We start from the raw sequence: 15,374 nt of genomic DNA on the forward strand, positions 1-15,374 counted from the left end.
AGTACAAAGGGTCTACATGAATAGCTAGGTTAGTCTTGAGGGTTGCCGGGCTTTTGTGGGAAGCAGATCCAAACTGAGATCTGGAGCCTGGGTTTAGTCGGAGATCAGCTGAAGCAGTGAGCACAAGCCAGAGCAGCACATGGGTCGCATCCCACTCAGCAAGGCAGGTGACTGGCACTGCGGCCTCTGGCCTCCCAAGTCTCACCCAGTCCTTTCCTTTCAGAGCTTATGACAACGTCCTCAAGGATGCCGTTGCTGTCAAGAGCCAGGCCTTGGCAATGGTGCCCGGCTCACCCACCCAGGTGCTGTTCCAGCCACCCGCCTACCCAGGCCTCAGCCAGCCGTCAGCGACGGCGCTGGCCCAATTCCAGAACCCCGTGCAGGACCTGTGCTTGGCCTATCGGGACTCGCTGCAAGCCCACCGCTCGGGGACCCTGATCTCAGGGGGCACCAGCTCATCCCTCCACCCCCTGTACCCCACTCTCCAGCCCCTGGACGTGTGTCCTGTGCCGCTGCCCGCGTCCTTCAGCATGCAGATGGCGATCGCAGCCGAGCCCAGGCACTGCCTCGCCACCACCTATGGGAGCAGTTACTTCAGTGGGGGTCATGCATTCCCCGCAGGCTGTTTTGATAGATAGGGCACCTTTAGCCACACAGGGAGGCCTTGGAGACCCGGGCAGAGGAAGAGGATGCTGACCAGGGGAGCCTAGCCCAGCGAGACACCTGGGAGGGGCCATCCCCACAGAGAGCCTCAGGGTCCTTGAACAGAGCGGGCCTGTGGTCTTTTTAAATAAAATTGACCCGGAGCACAACAGGCAATGACATACCTCACCCGAGAGCATTCCTCTGGAAAAATGTCTTCACTTGTGTCTAGGGTGCAGGAGGGTGGCTCAGTGGCCACCCTCTGGAGAGGGGCCCAGCGGGTCGAGGAAGACTTGGGAAGAGGCCAGGAGGCTGGAGACTGGATGCAGACCTGCAGTCCACGAGCACCTCCATGTTTTAGCATCGAAGACACCTTTACTCTTTGCTAATGGCAGCTACACCATTGGAAAGGGCGTGGCCTGACGTGCTCTCAGGGACCCCAGTAGGTGGCATCTGGCTCCATCCACAGGGGCCTGGGTGTGCGTCTGCCTCCTGAGACACAGTGAGCAGCTGTCTTGATTTATTGTGGAGCCTAAAACCTTCTTCAGCCTTTTAGATGTTTCACGTGTTGCTGCTTCCCGAAGTGACCTAGCTTTCTGTTCAGTAAGATGTCTTGTTTACATGCTATATCAGGGATTTTGTGATACTTGAAAATTCCTTAGGAGAAAAACATTGGTGGATTGCTACACTGCCTGTCCCATGCGTGGGCTGTAGGTTTTAACCCAGCTTGGGATGGACCCCTGGTTAACCACAGAGCTCCCTTTTGCAAAAGTGTATGGTTGGGGAGAACCACTTTCCAAGCTCTCGGTTCCAGAAGATGCCACATCTTGGATGCTCTGTTCATCTGTAGAAGTTCGATAACCACCCAGAGAAAAAAGACTGTTGAGAAGTAGACAAAGATTTAACACCAGCAACCCCCACCTCCCTCCCTCCACCGCATGCTTCTAGTGCATGAGGTTAACCCCAGCCTTGGCCTTGCATTTGGCTCAGAGCAAAGGATCATTAATGTGGAATGCACGCCTGACGCCAGCTGGATTTGGGGGCATGTGGGGTCTGTGACACCACTGAGAGCCAGCGATGGGTTGGATCAAAAGCCAGTATTTGGGTCTCTGCAGTGAGAGGGCTCTCAGGAAGACTCTTGGAACCATGTGCAATATGTTTTTATTCTGACTCACGGCTTGTGCTCAGTGTATTTTATTTTTTGGTTGGTTTGGGGTCAGTGGTCACATTGTTCATCCCCCGGGACCGGGAGGTGCAAAGAACCATGGAAGCGTATTTTGGTTTGTTTGTTAAAGAAGAACCCATTTTAGTTTTCTTGACTTGGTTGCCAGTCTAGGAGACTGGCAGAGAGACTGCGGGAAGTCAGATCCGAAGGTGGTTTTCGGAGCTGATGGGAGCCTCAGCACGGAAGCTGAGTGAAAGAAGAGCCTGGACACCGGCACGGAGGGGTCACGTTGTCACACTAGCATAGGAAAGTGCACGTTCGTTTGTTTCCTCTTTTTCCTTGCCAGCCTCCTTCTGTTTATGTGCAACTGGTTTGGATTCCAAGTTATTGTGTCTGTCTTTTCTGGGTCTGGCCGTTTGTGAGGGTCTTCCCCCAAATAGAGCCTCCCAGCCAGCCCAGCCCAGAGAAAGAGTGGTCCTGCAATAAATACATCACCTGTTTGTGGCCTCTCTGGGTTCTCTTCCTGGCCTTCTCTCCGCTAGCCTTCCCTTCTCTCTTCCTCGTCAGCCCCAGGGATCCATACTGGTACCCAGAGGTTGTCGGGGATGAGTGGGTGACTGCACGATGAGCTCCTGCCCTCTGAGCTGGAGCTACACCTCCCTGGGGCCTGGGCTGGGCTGCAAGAGTCAGCCCAGCACCACCACCGAATTAGGCAGGGCTCTCCAGAAAAACAGAGCCCATTGTATATGTAGTGAGAGTGATTTATTCTAAGAGAATTGGCCAAACATTGTGAATGCCTGCATTAGGATCAGAGCTAAGGTTCCACTTCCTCATGCCCTCTAGGTTCAAAATCCATCTCTCCAAAGCCATCTGTTCTGTCATCTGAACACTCCTCTCTACTAACCCCTTAATCAGTGATTCTCAGCAGGGCTCATTTTTGCCCTCCAGGGGATTTTGGCACCGTCTGGAGATATTTTTAGTGGTCATAGTTGGGAGAGGGGCATGGTTGGCATTTAGCAGGTAAAATCCAGGATGCTGTTAAACATCCTGCAGTGTACAGGACAGTCCCCACAGTGAAAAACAGCCTGGCCCAAAACGACAACAGTGCCATGGTTGAAAAACCTCAACCCACAGAACACCTTCCAGTGAGGTCTCTATCACCCCCAGGTCCCTTTCATTACCCCTTTCACTTTCATCATAGCTGTTAAATCACCTGGAATCATCTTGTCAGTTTACTGAGTTTGATGGCTGTGCCCTAAACCACCTCCAGCCAACAGAATATATAGATACTTGTAGATAGTAGTGCTCATCACCCAACTGGCGTTTATTATTTGCTGCATAAAGCACTGTGCTAAGGAATTCGTTCATATTATTTCCTATAATCCTACTAATAAGCCTCCAAAGTAGGAACTATTACCAGCTGTTATCTTACAGACCAGAAAACGGGCACAGAGGGGTTCTTTGCCTAAGGTCAGGTGAAAGAAGGAGCCATAATTCAAACTCAGGCAGCCAGGAGCTGCCCTGCCACCCTGAGGTGCCTCAGGGGTTTTGGATGAGTGCAAGGCTCCCGCCGGCCATCCTGCTTACCTGCTGGAGAAGACATAACAGAGTAATGGATATGGGTTTGTAAAAGGGTTGCCAGGCATTCCTGCTCCTGATTGACAGGGTCCCAGGGGGTTCTTAGAGCATACTCAGTAGCAGACAGAAATGGTTTTGCACAGCTGCCGCAGGCTAATATGATTTACAGCTCCATCTGCCTGCCTCCAACAGGCTCTGACCTGGGAGGGGATCCCCCAGCCTCATCTGTGAAGGTGAAGATCTGAGATCCTGCTTGGAGCATTCCTCGAGCATCCCCTGTGAGGGACCCTACCTCTGGGCTGGCTTTGGCAATAGCTGGCACTGAGTTCCAGTGAAAGAATCTTAGCAGCCTTATTAATCTCATTCTCTGTTCCTCAGGGAAGCCGCTTGTGACAAATTTCAGCAGAAAGGCCATAGCCTTTAGGAGGAGTGTCAAATCCAAAGGCCCATCAGGACCAGGCAGGTAACATAGTGAGTAGACCAGCTGGATGACTGAGACAGTGTGAGATGGTGGGGACTGACTGTTGAAGCCTGTGTTCCCCTGTAAGGGATATGGCTAGCTTCTGTTCAGCGCTAACTAACTACAGCCTTTCAGGGATGTAAGCTGTATGTTGCCACAACTTCACATTTTCAGAGAACCTGGAAGTCTACACTTTCTAGGAAATCTAATTATTTGTAATTTTAAAAACTACCAAAAAAATTGTAGTAGAAGACCAATGAAACACATTGTCGGTTAGGGAGATTCTTAGCCTGGAAACTTGCAACTTCTGGTGTGTAGACAGGAGCATTGGACTGAGGAGGTGGAAGATCTGCGTTTGCCTGCCTTTAGCTAGGTGACCTTGAGAAGAGCTTCCTCTCCCCTCTAAACTTCTGTCTCGTCATCTATAAAGGTGGGAGCGTAGTCAGGCTGGGCTGCATTTTAGATTTATGATAAGAAAGCATGGAATATATGGAATCATTATCCAACAGTGCATCCTTTGAGGACTCACAAGTGGACCACTCCTTTTTGGGGGGTGGTGCTCAGATGAGCCCCAGAACTTCACCTCCCTCCAGCCCAGCTCTGACTTTTAAGGGAGAGGAACTTAAGTGGTCAGGCTTCTGCTGGCCCATCTCCAACGAGTGTTTCAGGTTCTGCCCTTGCCAGAGCCACAGCAAACAGCATATACTGGAAGTCAGAACTTCTGCTACCCCCTGGCTGTGTAGACATGGGCAGGTCAGTCCCCTTTTCTGGGTCTGTTTTTTCATCTGCGAAATGGGAGAATTGGACTGGAATGGTCTGCAAGGTCACACCTGGCTGGTAAGCACTTCGAAAGAATTACAGCTTTCTGATCTTCATACCTAAAGTGTCCCATTCTATAGGTCTTCGTTTGGGCCTGGGCTGCCCTTTTACTATGCCCCCGAGGAAATGTGTGTGCATATCTGGATTTGGTGTTCTTGTTCTAGAAGTTCTGACCCACTGTATGCCCATTCCACCAGTCAAACCACCCATAAGGATCCTGTTTGGTGAGTATTTACTGTGTTCCAGGCCCTGTACATGACACTTTCCTCATGCTCTCTTACCCCCTGCTCCTCTTTTGTCCTCTCAACATCATGACCTAACGTTATTTACTATCACAATTTTCCGGATGATACTGAGGTTCAGAGAGGCCCAAGGTCTCACTACAGGCAATGGTGAACTGTTTCGCACTTAGATATGCTGGACTGAGGAGCCACGCGGCCTCTGAGTTGTCCCCCCAACCCCACAGAGAACACATCCACACCCACCCCAAGGCCCAATCACTCGGGATTTCACTGGTCAACCACCTGTCCCGCCCCCAGCATACGTGCACACCCAGGGGTCCCTGGGACCACAGGTGCGTGGTGGAGCGCCACCTAGTGGTGGTCTTTAAGGACACTTTGGGAAGCTCCTGTTAACACCAAGTGAGCTCGGTGGGAGGGAAGTGGTGGATCGCAACGATTCCCAAGGTTCAGGGTAAAGGGGCACCTTGGACCGTGCAGCAGAATGGTGACGCGCGTCTAACTTTCCAGAGGCCACTGGCATGGATTTTTACCCTTGAAACGCCTCTACAGCCCAAGAAGGGAAGGCCTTAGTAGCTATTTTACACATGGACAAGACAAGACACTGAGAAGCACAGCAGCACGCCCACATGTCTTACACGAGAGTGGAGGAGGCACTTCTAGCCCTTCCATCACACTGGCTTGAGAACGATGGTGCTGATGGTGGAGGTGAAGGTGGTCATGGTCACAGTGGCTAGTTAATTCGTAGCATGACAACTCTTACTAGGTAAGTGCGGTTTTTATCCCCACCGACAGGTGAGGAATCTGAGGCTCAGAGAAATGGATGAACTTACCCCAAGGTGACACAGCTTCTAGGTGGCAGAAGAGAGATTTGAACCCTGGCAATGTGACTCCAGAGTCAGAGCTCTTAACCTCTGTCCATTCTTCTGGTTGAGGAAACTTCTTTCCCAAGATGCCGGTAAAATGGATACCTCACCCCATCTCACCTTACTCCACTTACTTCTATAAACTGGAATTAGAAACTGAAGCCTCCATCAGCCGGTGATGCCCAGCCCCACATTTCTCTCAAGAGACTTGCTCAGCTATGTGACCTTAGATAGATCTCTTCACCTCTCTGAGCCTTGGTTTTCATATCTGAAATACAGAATTTAAACTAGTTGAGCTCTGAGGTTCTTCTATTCTCTGAGTCTGTGACTCTATAACACTGACTGCGGTGTTTGAATTTGTTCTTGAGTCGGTTACCAAAGCAAAAGCAATCTCTCTCCTCCCAGCTCTTCCTTTCTTTTCTACTCTTTCTCTTATCCCTTCTCTCTCTCTCAGTTTTCCACCTAGTTGTATTTAACTCTGTTAGAGACTTATTATCCAAGCTCATTATGAGTAATTATTCAGTCTGAACAGAAAACAGGAACATTGCTAGTTTAATTTAATGCTTATCTAGTTCACTTAATTAGCAATAAGTCTTGGCAAAATGCTGGAATTCACAGGGTCCTGACTTGGTGGGTGGGTAGGGGAGGTTGAGTGCTGTTCTTGGAAAGAAACAAGTTTCAGGGCACAATGTGGGAAGAGGCAAGGACTGCGCTGCCAGTGAGCTGGGCTGTGCCATCTGTCCAGGCTGAGGCAGGCTCCTGAGAGTGGAAGACTGTAGATTACACAGGCTGCCAGTACCTGAGGTCAGGTAGCATAGCACTTATTAAGCACCTGTTGTATGCCAGACCCTCTAGTAACCACTAATCTGTTTCTGTATGAGTTTGTTTTATTTTGAAATCATGTGGACCACCAGAAAAGTCTTTCTCCATCTGACTTATTTAATATAGTACCTTCAGGCTTTAGGGCTTCCCTTGTGGCTCAGCTGGTAAAGAATCTACCTGCAATGCAGGAAACCTGGGTTGGGAAGATCTGGAAAAGTGAAAGGCTACCCACTCCAGTGTTCTGGCCTGGAGAATTCCATGGACTGTATAGTCCATGGGGTCGCAAAGAATGGGACACGACTGAGCCACTTTCACTTCACTTCAGGCTCCATCCATGTTGTTGCAAATGGCAGGATTTAATTCTTTTTTATGGCTGAATAGTATTTGTGTGTGTGTGTGTGTGTGAAACATCTTTATCCATTCATCCACTCATGGACACTTAGATAATTCAGTTCTTAAAGAAGGTGCGTTCTCTTGTCATGGAGTCCTGCAGGCATTTTGATGAGGGAAGGAGAGCGTTTCCTGTTTGGTGCTTCTGGCTATTGTACGGCCCTTTCCCTTTTCACAAAGGGAGGCCTGAGGCTCACAGCTTTGACAACAGAATCCAGCTCAAAGTCAATATCGTTCAGCTTTGACTTTTTAAAATAGTTTTAATCTATTTATGGAAAATGATGATGGCTTTCCATGTATGAAAGTGATATAAAGTTTCCTTTGTAGTAAAAACAAATGAATTGTATGGAGAAAAGTAGGGGGTAAAAAGAAGTCAGGGTGAAGCACTTTTCACCCTGACTTCTGGGTAGTCCACTGGTTAAGACACCACACTTCCACTGCAGGGGGCACAGGTTTGACCCCCAGAGCTAAAGATCCTGTGTGCAGTGTGGCATAGCCAATTAAAAAACAAAAGAGAGAAGAACTCAGGGTGGTACCGAGGAAAGAAGAGAATGAAAAAATCCCATTCAGGGTTAGGAATGATCTATCCAAGGGACAGGCAGACCCCCATTCCTCTCCATGCCCCAAACAGACGCCGCGATCAGGCAGGGACACTTGCTCGGGCCAGGTGCGGCCTTGGCATCCTCCCTGATGCAGGGGTCCAGGCACCTACCCGGGGGTCAGAGTGACCTTTCTGATCACCTTTCCCATCCCACTGCAGCCTCTCCAAGTTTCTCCCTGGCCCCCCATCCAAGCGCTGCTAGTTCAATCCATGACATTTCAGTTCCTGCCTGGCACACCCATAACCCCTTTGTCATCTCATAGACTTCCATTTCTCCTCAGCCCCTCATTGGTCCTCCTGGCCCTCTCGTACCAGTGGGTAAGCTGAGGCCCAGAGGAAGGACTCCGCAGTGAATGAGCAGAGACCCCAGCCACGCTGAAGCGCCGCTCCTGGCTGCCGCGTCCATCCCAGTGTCTGTGCAGCCTCGGCGCCCAGCAGTGGCGAGTCCTGCCAGGGAGTCACCAGTCCTGCCCCTGCTTCTGATACACTTTCTTGTGGCCCATCTGAGAATCAATGTGTCACCCCTCCCAGGGGACATTTGTCTCTTGAGAAAGAGTGATCTCTCCACCCTGAGTGTGGATGGCAGGTAGGGCCAGGGACCACAGATGTGCCCACCACGCCTCTCGAGCACCGCCTGTGCCCTCTCTCTGGGGCTAGGGGTCTTACGTCCATACCTGTCCACACCCCAAGTCTCTGTGGTGACATGGGGCCCACAGGGACCTCAGGGCCAAGGTGTGGCCTGCACAGCCATCTGCAGGGGTTTCCCATCTCCACCAGCCAGAACTGCCCCAAGACACTAGAGAACAAAGAGAGGTTCTGGAACGAGCAGAAAGTCTTATTACACCAGCTTTATTGATACGGCTTTATGGACCCCCGGGGAGCCCTACCCGCCAACTCAGGCCAGCTCAGGCCACCTTCTTGCTCACGCGCTCGTAGTTCACGCCTCCAAAGGTGGAGACCTGGAAGAAACAGCGGGAACAGAGGGAGTCAGTGCAGGGAGCCCAAGGTGACCATGGGGCCTAGGGAAGGTAGACTGGCCTCTAGTCCCAGCCCTGATAGGAGTGAGCCTGTGGCACCGTTTCTCTGGGCCTCTGGTTCCCAGTTTGCTGCAAGGCTCACTCTGTTCACTTTTATGTGGCCAAAGTGCTAACATGTTGGCACGATGTGGCTTTCCTTGGGATAACCTTCCACTCGTCCATCCATTTCATTTCACCCATGCCAGTCACATTCCCCCCAATACTGAGCTTGTCCCATTGTACAGATGAGAAAGCTAAATGTTAGAGAAGTCAATCACCCCTCTAAGGAGGAAGGCCACACTCACCCTCTACACCATTTAGCATTTATGGGGCCCCTGTGCTCAGTGATGGGGAGACACAGTCTTTGCCCTTGGGAAATGTGAGGTTTTGTGGAAGAGGCTGAAAAGAGGATGCTGTTCAGCAGAGGCCCGCTGTGTGCAGCACCCTGGGCTCAAGGCCAAGACACGCTGTCATCGGATGTGCTTATAGCATCAGTTGGTCCTGATGCCCAGCAGAGGAGAGCTGCTTTCTTGTGGGAGGGGACGGGTGGCAAATGGAATTTTGTGGAAGCAGTTTTGCCTAAGGGCAGCAGTAAAGTGATGTGTGATTTTCATATGGGGTGGATGGAGGATGGCGTGGAAGGGGAGGCCAGGGCTCTGCCTAGAGGAGAAGTGATGAGAGAAGGGGTGCTGGTGGTGGGTGGAGGTGGGAAGAGGGATGCTCACAAAATGCATCCCTGTAGGTGGAGAAGGAGGAGGGTGTCCAGAATAATTCTGGGTCTCCAGAGATGGGAGGAAATATGCAACCAAGACCGCTTCTCTCTGGTACCTGGTCTGTCCATGTGCATATGTGTGTGTGCATTCTTGTGCGTGTGTGTGTGTGATGGCCATGAACTCTGGGCACTGCTCACACTGTACAGGCTCCATGGTCAGCTGTCCCCAGGAATTAGGAAACATTTGTTTCTTTTGGGAAGATGAGTTCTCCTGTCTGGCACAAATGTGCTTCATTCTGCCCTGGGTTCTCCTTGTACCCCTCACAGGATCTGCCCTGGGTTCTTCCTACACCTCTCCCAGGCTGGGGAGCCTTGCCTCTGGGGAGTCAGTGTCCTCTGGCTTTCATCAGATTCTCCAAGAGGTCAATTTCCATCCAGAAAAAAACACTCGTGCCTGTGCTTAGTTGCTCAGTCGTGTCTGACTCTTTGCAGCTCCATGGACTATAGCCCGCGTGGCTCCTCTGTCCATGGGATCCTTCAGGCAAGAATACTGGAGTGGATTGCCATTTCCTTTTCTCAGGGGATCTTCCCAACTCAGGGATCAAACCCTCATCTGCTACATTTGGCAGGAGGATTCTTTACTGCTGAGCCACTGGAGATGCCTATGCCATATATATATATGTATATGTGGGTATACATATATGTACACAGGCATATTTTAAAACACCATTGATTTTTTTTAAAAACTAAAATGAAGGGAGGGAAAGAAGACCCATGGCCTGGGAAGAGCAGGCAGAGTTTAAAAATCAGCCAATTTCATCTGCCTCCCCCACAGACTAGCTGGCCTTGGGCGAGTTGCCTATGTCTCTGAGCCTCTAGGGCTTCTCTGTAAAATGGGAGTGATGTGAGGGCATTGGGCCTCTGGAGCCATGTGCTGCTTTTCTCTAGACTGGACTTGGGTGAGGAAAACAAGGAAACGGGGAAGAGATTGCAAGATAGAGAGGAATGAGGGTGGCAGACCCTGCCTCCCTCAGCACGTCCTCCTGGAGAGGCTTGGGGAGGATAGCCCAGACCTCCCCTGGGGGGGACTCTAGCCAAGGCATAGGCTCACGAGGGGGAAATGACTGACATGTAGAAGCATCTTCCTTTTTCTTGTCACCTCACATCCATTTCCTTCACCTAGGGAAACTCTGGAGCCCCCCGGGAAGAGTTGGATGGGGGATGGAGCACCTCCAACCTGTGTTTACTGAGAGCCCGCCTGCCAATGCAGGAGACACAGGAGACCAGGGCTCAGTCCCTGGGTCAGGATGATCCCCTGGAGGAGGAAACGGCCTGTGGGAGGGGTCAGTCCACAGGTGTGTGAGTTGGCCCCGCCAACATTTTTTTAAAAATCTTTTAATTAGTTGCCAATATTGGCTAGTCTGGAAATTTCACTTAAAGTGCCAATTTCCAGCTTCTCTTGCAACACCAGAAGATAGAGCATTCAGGGCCTGAAGTCCCTCATGAAAGTGAGGGAGTGGCAGCTGTGCTTGGGCCCACCAGGACTCCCTGCTTCATGCATACTCTGGGAAGTCCAGACTTGTGCCCCTGAGGTGGTTGAGTGTGGGCACTGGAGTCTGGCACCTAACACCGAATTCCTGCTCTGTCAAAAAAGCCCTGTGCCCTCTGGCCAATCTCTTAGTCTCTGTGCCTCTGTCTCCTCACCTGCAAAATGGGGATAAAAATCCTTACCTAACAGTGTGATTGTGAAAGTCAGATGAAGTCATGTGCATCCAGCGATCAGCACAGAGCCCATGCCTGTAAAGCCAGCTTCCCAGAGGCCTGCCTCTCAGGGCAGAAGAACATCCTCTATATTATGTGAGAACCAGCAGGACACTTACCTCCACCAGCTTGCCATTCACAATCTCTGCGATGTGGTGGTAGTTGGCAGAGTCCACGACCACTTTCCCACCCTCCATCTTCACGGTGACCTGAAAGAGAAGCAAAAGGCAGCCTGAGTTGCAGAGCCCCCACAAATGCAGACCAGCCCTCGGGGGTGAATGGACCTGCCTCCAGCCCCAGCAGTCCCCCTCTAGGAAGTAATTTGTCCTATAGACATGTGATGCTACAGTCCATGGGATCGCAAGGAGTTGGACACGACTGAGCAACGGAACAACAACAACAACAAAGACGTGTGATTACATATATCCAAAGATACAGATAATCTGTGCAAGCCACTGGACATTCCTGTGCCTCGGTTTTCTCATCTCAATAATGGGGATAGTACTGGTACGTACTCCATGGGGTTACTGTGAAGATTAAGTGATTTACTATCGTATATGTGGGCTTCCCAGGTGGTTCAGTGAAGAAGCAAAGAATCTGCCTGCCAATTCAGAAGGGGAGGGTTCGATCCTGAGGTCAGGAAGATTCCCTAGAAGAGTCAGACGTGACTGAGCAGTCACACATGATATTATGATATATATAAAGTGCTTAGAGCAGTGCCTGGCTCCCTGCTGAGCACTCCTTGTTAGCTGCAGACTCTGTTATGATCATCGTTATTAAGTGATGCTGATGTCATCCGAGAGTGTTGATTGCAGCATTGTTTGTAACAGTGAACAACCTAAATATTCAACTTACATTATCCTCCAGTCAGTAGCCTAAATATCTATTAATGAGGGAATGGTGACTAGCATTTCCGTACTGTTGGACACTATACCACCATTAAGAAAAGACTAAGGCAAGTCGATATGTGCTGACACTGAAAGATACCGTGAGAAGTTGTTAAATTTTTAAAATACTCAAGTGGCAGAATATCAATATTATGACTGCTTATCACCCCCCTGGCAATGTGAGGAGCAGAATACTTTCTTGGTCAGGGTTGGGGGCTACAGAGGGGACCTGGGATGGGTGGAAGACCTGAGGGGCCATTTCTGGGTAGGAAGGGGATAAACAGCCAACTTTCACTTCTTTGCTACCCATGATTGCAGTTTCAAACCCAGATGAGTCTAGTTCTAGGGCCTGGGCAAGATTAACCTCTAGGTCACACTACAGGCAGCATAAAAATGTGGTTATGCTCTCTGGAACCAGACTGCCTGGGTGTGCAGGCCCAGCCTCGCTGTGGGATCCAGGCAACTATTTAATCACATGACTCAGCCCAACTCCCCCATCTGTAAAGTGGGGTGGTAGTTATAGCAACCTCACGGGCTTACCTGCATTAAGATGTGGGACAGATCCAGCTAGTGTCGGGGATATATGTGTGAAGGATTCGGCAGATGGGAACAATTTTTATCATCATTATTGTGTCCATTATTGACGTATCATTAAAAACCAAGAATGGCTAAGTTGCCAAGTAACTCAAGCTCTTAATGCTGTAGACTAGACTTGAGAAGAAAGGCATCCCCGGTGGTGCTCGTGGTAAAGAACCCACCTGCCAATGTAGGAGACACAGGAGACCTGGATTTGATCCCTTGGTCAGGAAGATCCCCTGGAGTAGGGCATTGCAACCCACTCCAGTGTTCTTGCCTGGAGAACCCCATGGACAGCGGATCCTGGCGGTCTACAGTCCATAGGGTCACAAAAGAGTTGGATGCGACTGAAGCAACTTAGCACTCACACACAGACTTGAGAAGAAGCCTCAGCTTAGGGAGCAGCCCCAGGGGACATGGTGGGGACCAAGAAGTCAGCCAGAGGCCTGGGGAAGGAGGGAGGGGTAGCCAGCAGGCTCTCACCTTGAACTTCTTGTTTCCCACGGTCTCCATCTCAGTCTCCTTGCCAATGGTGAAACTGTTGGAAATGGAGTGGCCCCCAGGGTAGTGCTGGGACCAGGTGAAGTTCTGCCCGTCCTGCTGTATCTCCGAGATGACCTTGAAGTTGCGGCCCTTTTCAATCCTGTCGCTGGAGAGCCCTGGGCCCGGGGACAAGCAGAGTGGCCGTGTAAGAGCTGCCTACAGCCTGTGGCTTTGGGCACGAGCTTGCTTTCCCCATGGCAGGTTAGTGTGACAGTCAAGAGCTCAAGCCCCAGTTCTGTCATGAGCCACGTGGCCTGGGCAAGTTACTATCTCTCCAAGGCTCAGGGTTTTCATCCACAAACTGGGGATAATAAGGCCCATTTCACAGGACTGTTGCAGGGGTTAAATGACAGAGATTGTGTCTGGTAAAACTCCCGGCATGGAGTTGACAATAATAGCTGCTCTTCTATACTATACTAGAAATTTACTACTGTACCAGTACAAAGTAGTATAGTAGAAAGTAGTATGCTAGAAATTTCCCACGCTCGCAAAGTCCTAAAATGAATGAGACCTGCAAGACTGTCTTCTAATGCACTTGTTTTACAGATATGGATTCCTGCAACTAGACTGTTGTAGGTGAAGCCAGGTCACTGTTCCTTCAGGGCCAGTCCCAGTACTTGACTCAGAAGGGCTCTTTCCTCCCCATGGCCCCAGCCCCTGCTCTTGGGGCTCCTTTCCTACCTGGGCCCAGGTAGGGCCCAGGTCCCCTGCGTCTGTCCTCTGAATCTAGACAGCTGCACTGCCTCATGCTTGGCTGACACACCAAGATTTCTGCAGGATTGTCAAGTCCACTGTCTCTTTGGTTCCTCTCAACCAGTGTTACAAATCGAGCCGTCAGAAGAGTGGGGTGTCTGATCTCCACCCATGGTGCCTAGCACTGTAAGAGGCCCTTGTTTGCTGAATGATGGAGTGAACAAGTAGCTTGTCAACCCTGGTCTCTGTGTTCCCACCTCTTTGTCACCTCTCCCCAGGCAGCATGGGGTGACATCACTCATCTCATCCTGGGCTCCTGGGGGGTCTCATGACCTCTGGCACTGATGCATGACCGTGGGCAGTTCTTGCTGAAATGCCCCATCAGTAACATTAGGTTGGCCCATGCATATAGCAAGCATTCAATAAATGTTTGAATGAATAAACCAATCAACTCTCCATCTCACCCATTACTAGCTTTGTGACCTTGCACTAGTCACTCAACTTCTCTGAGCCTCATGGATTTTGGGTTACCTGTGCAGAGCTGGCTGTGACGCCCAACCCCAGGAAGGTGCTCTCAGGAGCTCACTCACCCAGGCACTTCATGAACTCATCGTAGTTCTTCTCACTCTCAATCTCGTACTTGCCAGTGAAGGCCATGCTGCCGAAGAGCTGGAGCCTCAGGAGCAAAGGATGAGAAGGAAGAGCTGTGGTGCTGAGGGGCCTGGTGCCTCAGCTTATAAACCCTCCTGGATGTTGAGGCTCAGCCCCGAAGTCAGCCCACTTCTCCTTCCCACCCATGAAGAGGAAGCACTTGCAATTTTATGATGTGGGCAGGACATGGAGGAGCAAAACCCCCGAGGTTATTCACCCTGGGGACTTGCTGGCTGGAATCCCATTGCCATTGGCAAGGCTAGGGATGGCTCTGCTGCAGGGTGTGAGTGATCATCCATCTCTGCCCAGCCCTCCTCCATCCATCCATCCATGTCCTCCCTCCATCCATGCTCCCAGCACCCCTTCTTTACTCAGTCACCCCTGCATTCATTGACCAGAGTGTGCCAGGTACCTCAGTGTGGGGCCAGCACTGAGGAAACAGTGAGACATACCCCCTTTCCCAAAGAGCTTCCAGTCTGGTCCAATGACAAAACACACCTGCAGAGAATCCTCATGCAAACAGGATGGGGTATGTTCTGAGACACACAGATCTGTGGAAGAAGCAGTGGGGTCCAGCTGGCTGTTGCAGCTTTGCATAGCAAGTGGCATTTAATACAGGTCTTGAAAGAATTTGGATGTTTAGAGAAGTGGTAAGGTTGGAAGAGGCAGATAACATTTTAAGTTGAGGGAACAATGTGATGAAGGTGAGTACAGCCACCAAGAAAGGAAACAATGAGTTTGTCTGCAAAAGAACACTTGCAGAAGCACAGGCATGAGATGGGTGTAGATGGTGTGATCATATGCACCCGTGGAGTGTAGCCCACGAGCCAGGGAGCCAATTGGAGGAGGCAGTGCCAGTTGCCCTAGAGACCAGCTATGTGCCGGGCATGGGCTGGGAGTGTGGCAAATTTCCGTCTGTTCCAGCTAAGCAACTGGGAGGGCCAGGCATCCGG

General features: G+C 50.7%; 2 protein-coding genes across 5 annotated transcripts in view; one reads left to right on the forward strand and one right to left on the reverse strand.

The window, feature by feature from the left end:
• The window catches only part of CCNJL (cyclin J like), a 64,605-nt gene extending 62,298 nt beyond the window's left edge, over window positions 1-2,307 (forward strand). For all 4 annotated transcript variants that reach the window (XM_025292298.2, XM_006073448.3, XM_025292299.2 and 1 more), the window contains one exon: window positions 224-2,307. In XM_025292298.2, the coding sequence (XP_025148083.1) occupies window positions 224-638 (415 nt within the window). In that variant the 3' untranslated portion in view covers window positions 639-2,307. The remainder of the gene's footprint in view (window positions 1-223) is intronic.
• Window positions 2,308-8,415: 6,108 nt separating this feature from the next.
• On the reverse strand, window positions 8,416-14,748 carry FABP6 (fatty acid binding protein 6). Its single transcript, XM_006073447.3, has 4 exons — window positions 14,361-14,748; window positions 13,018-13,193; window positions 11,191-11,280; window positions 8,416-8,541 (listed from the first exon to the last, which is right to left on the reverse strand). Exons 1-4 carry the CDS (start codon window positions 14,425-14,427, stop codon window positions 8,488-8,490), a joined length of 387 nt encoding a protein of 128 aa, XP_006073509.1. The 5' UTR covers window positions 14,428-14,748; the 3' UTR covers window positions 8,416-8,487.
• Window positions 14,749-15,374: the final 626 nt, after the last annotated feature.

This window comes from Bubalus bubalis, chromosome 9, assembly GCF_019923935.1.
Source record: "Bubalus bubalis isolate 160015118507 breed Murrah chromosome 9, NDDB_SH_1, whole genome shotgun sequence".
NCBI lineage: Eukaryota > Metazoa > Chordata > Mammalia > Artiodactyla > Bovidae > Bubalus > Bubalus bubalis.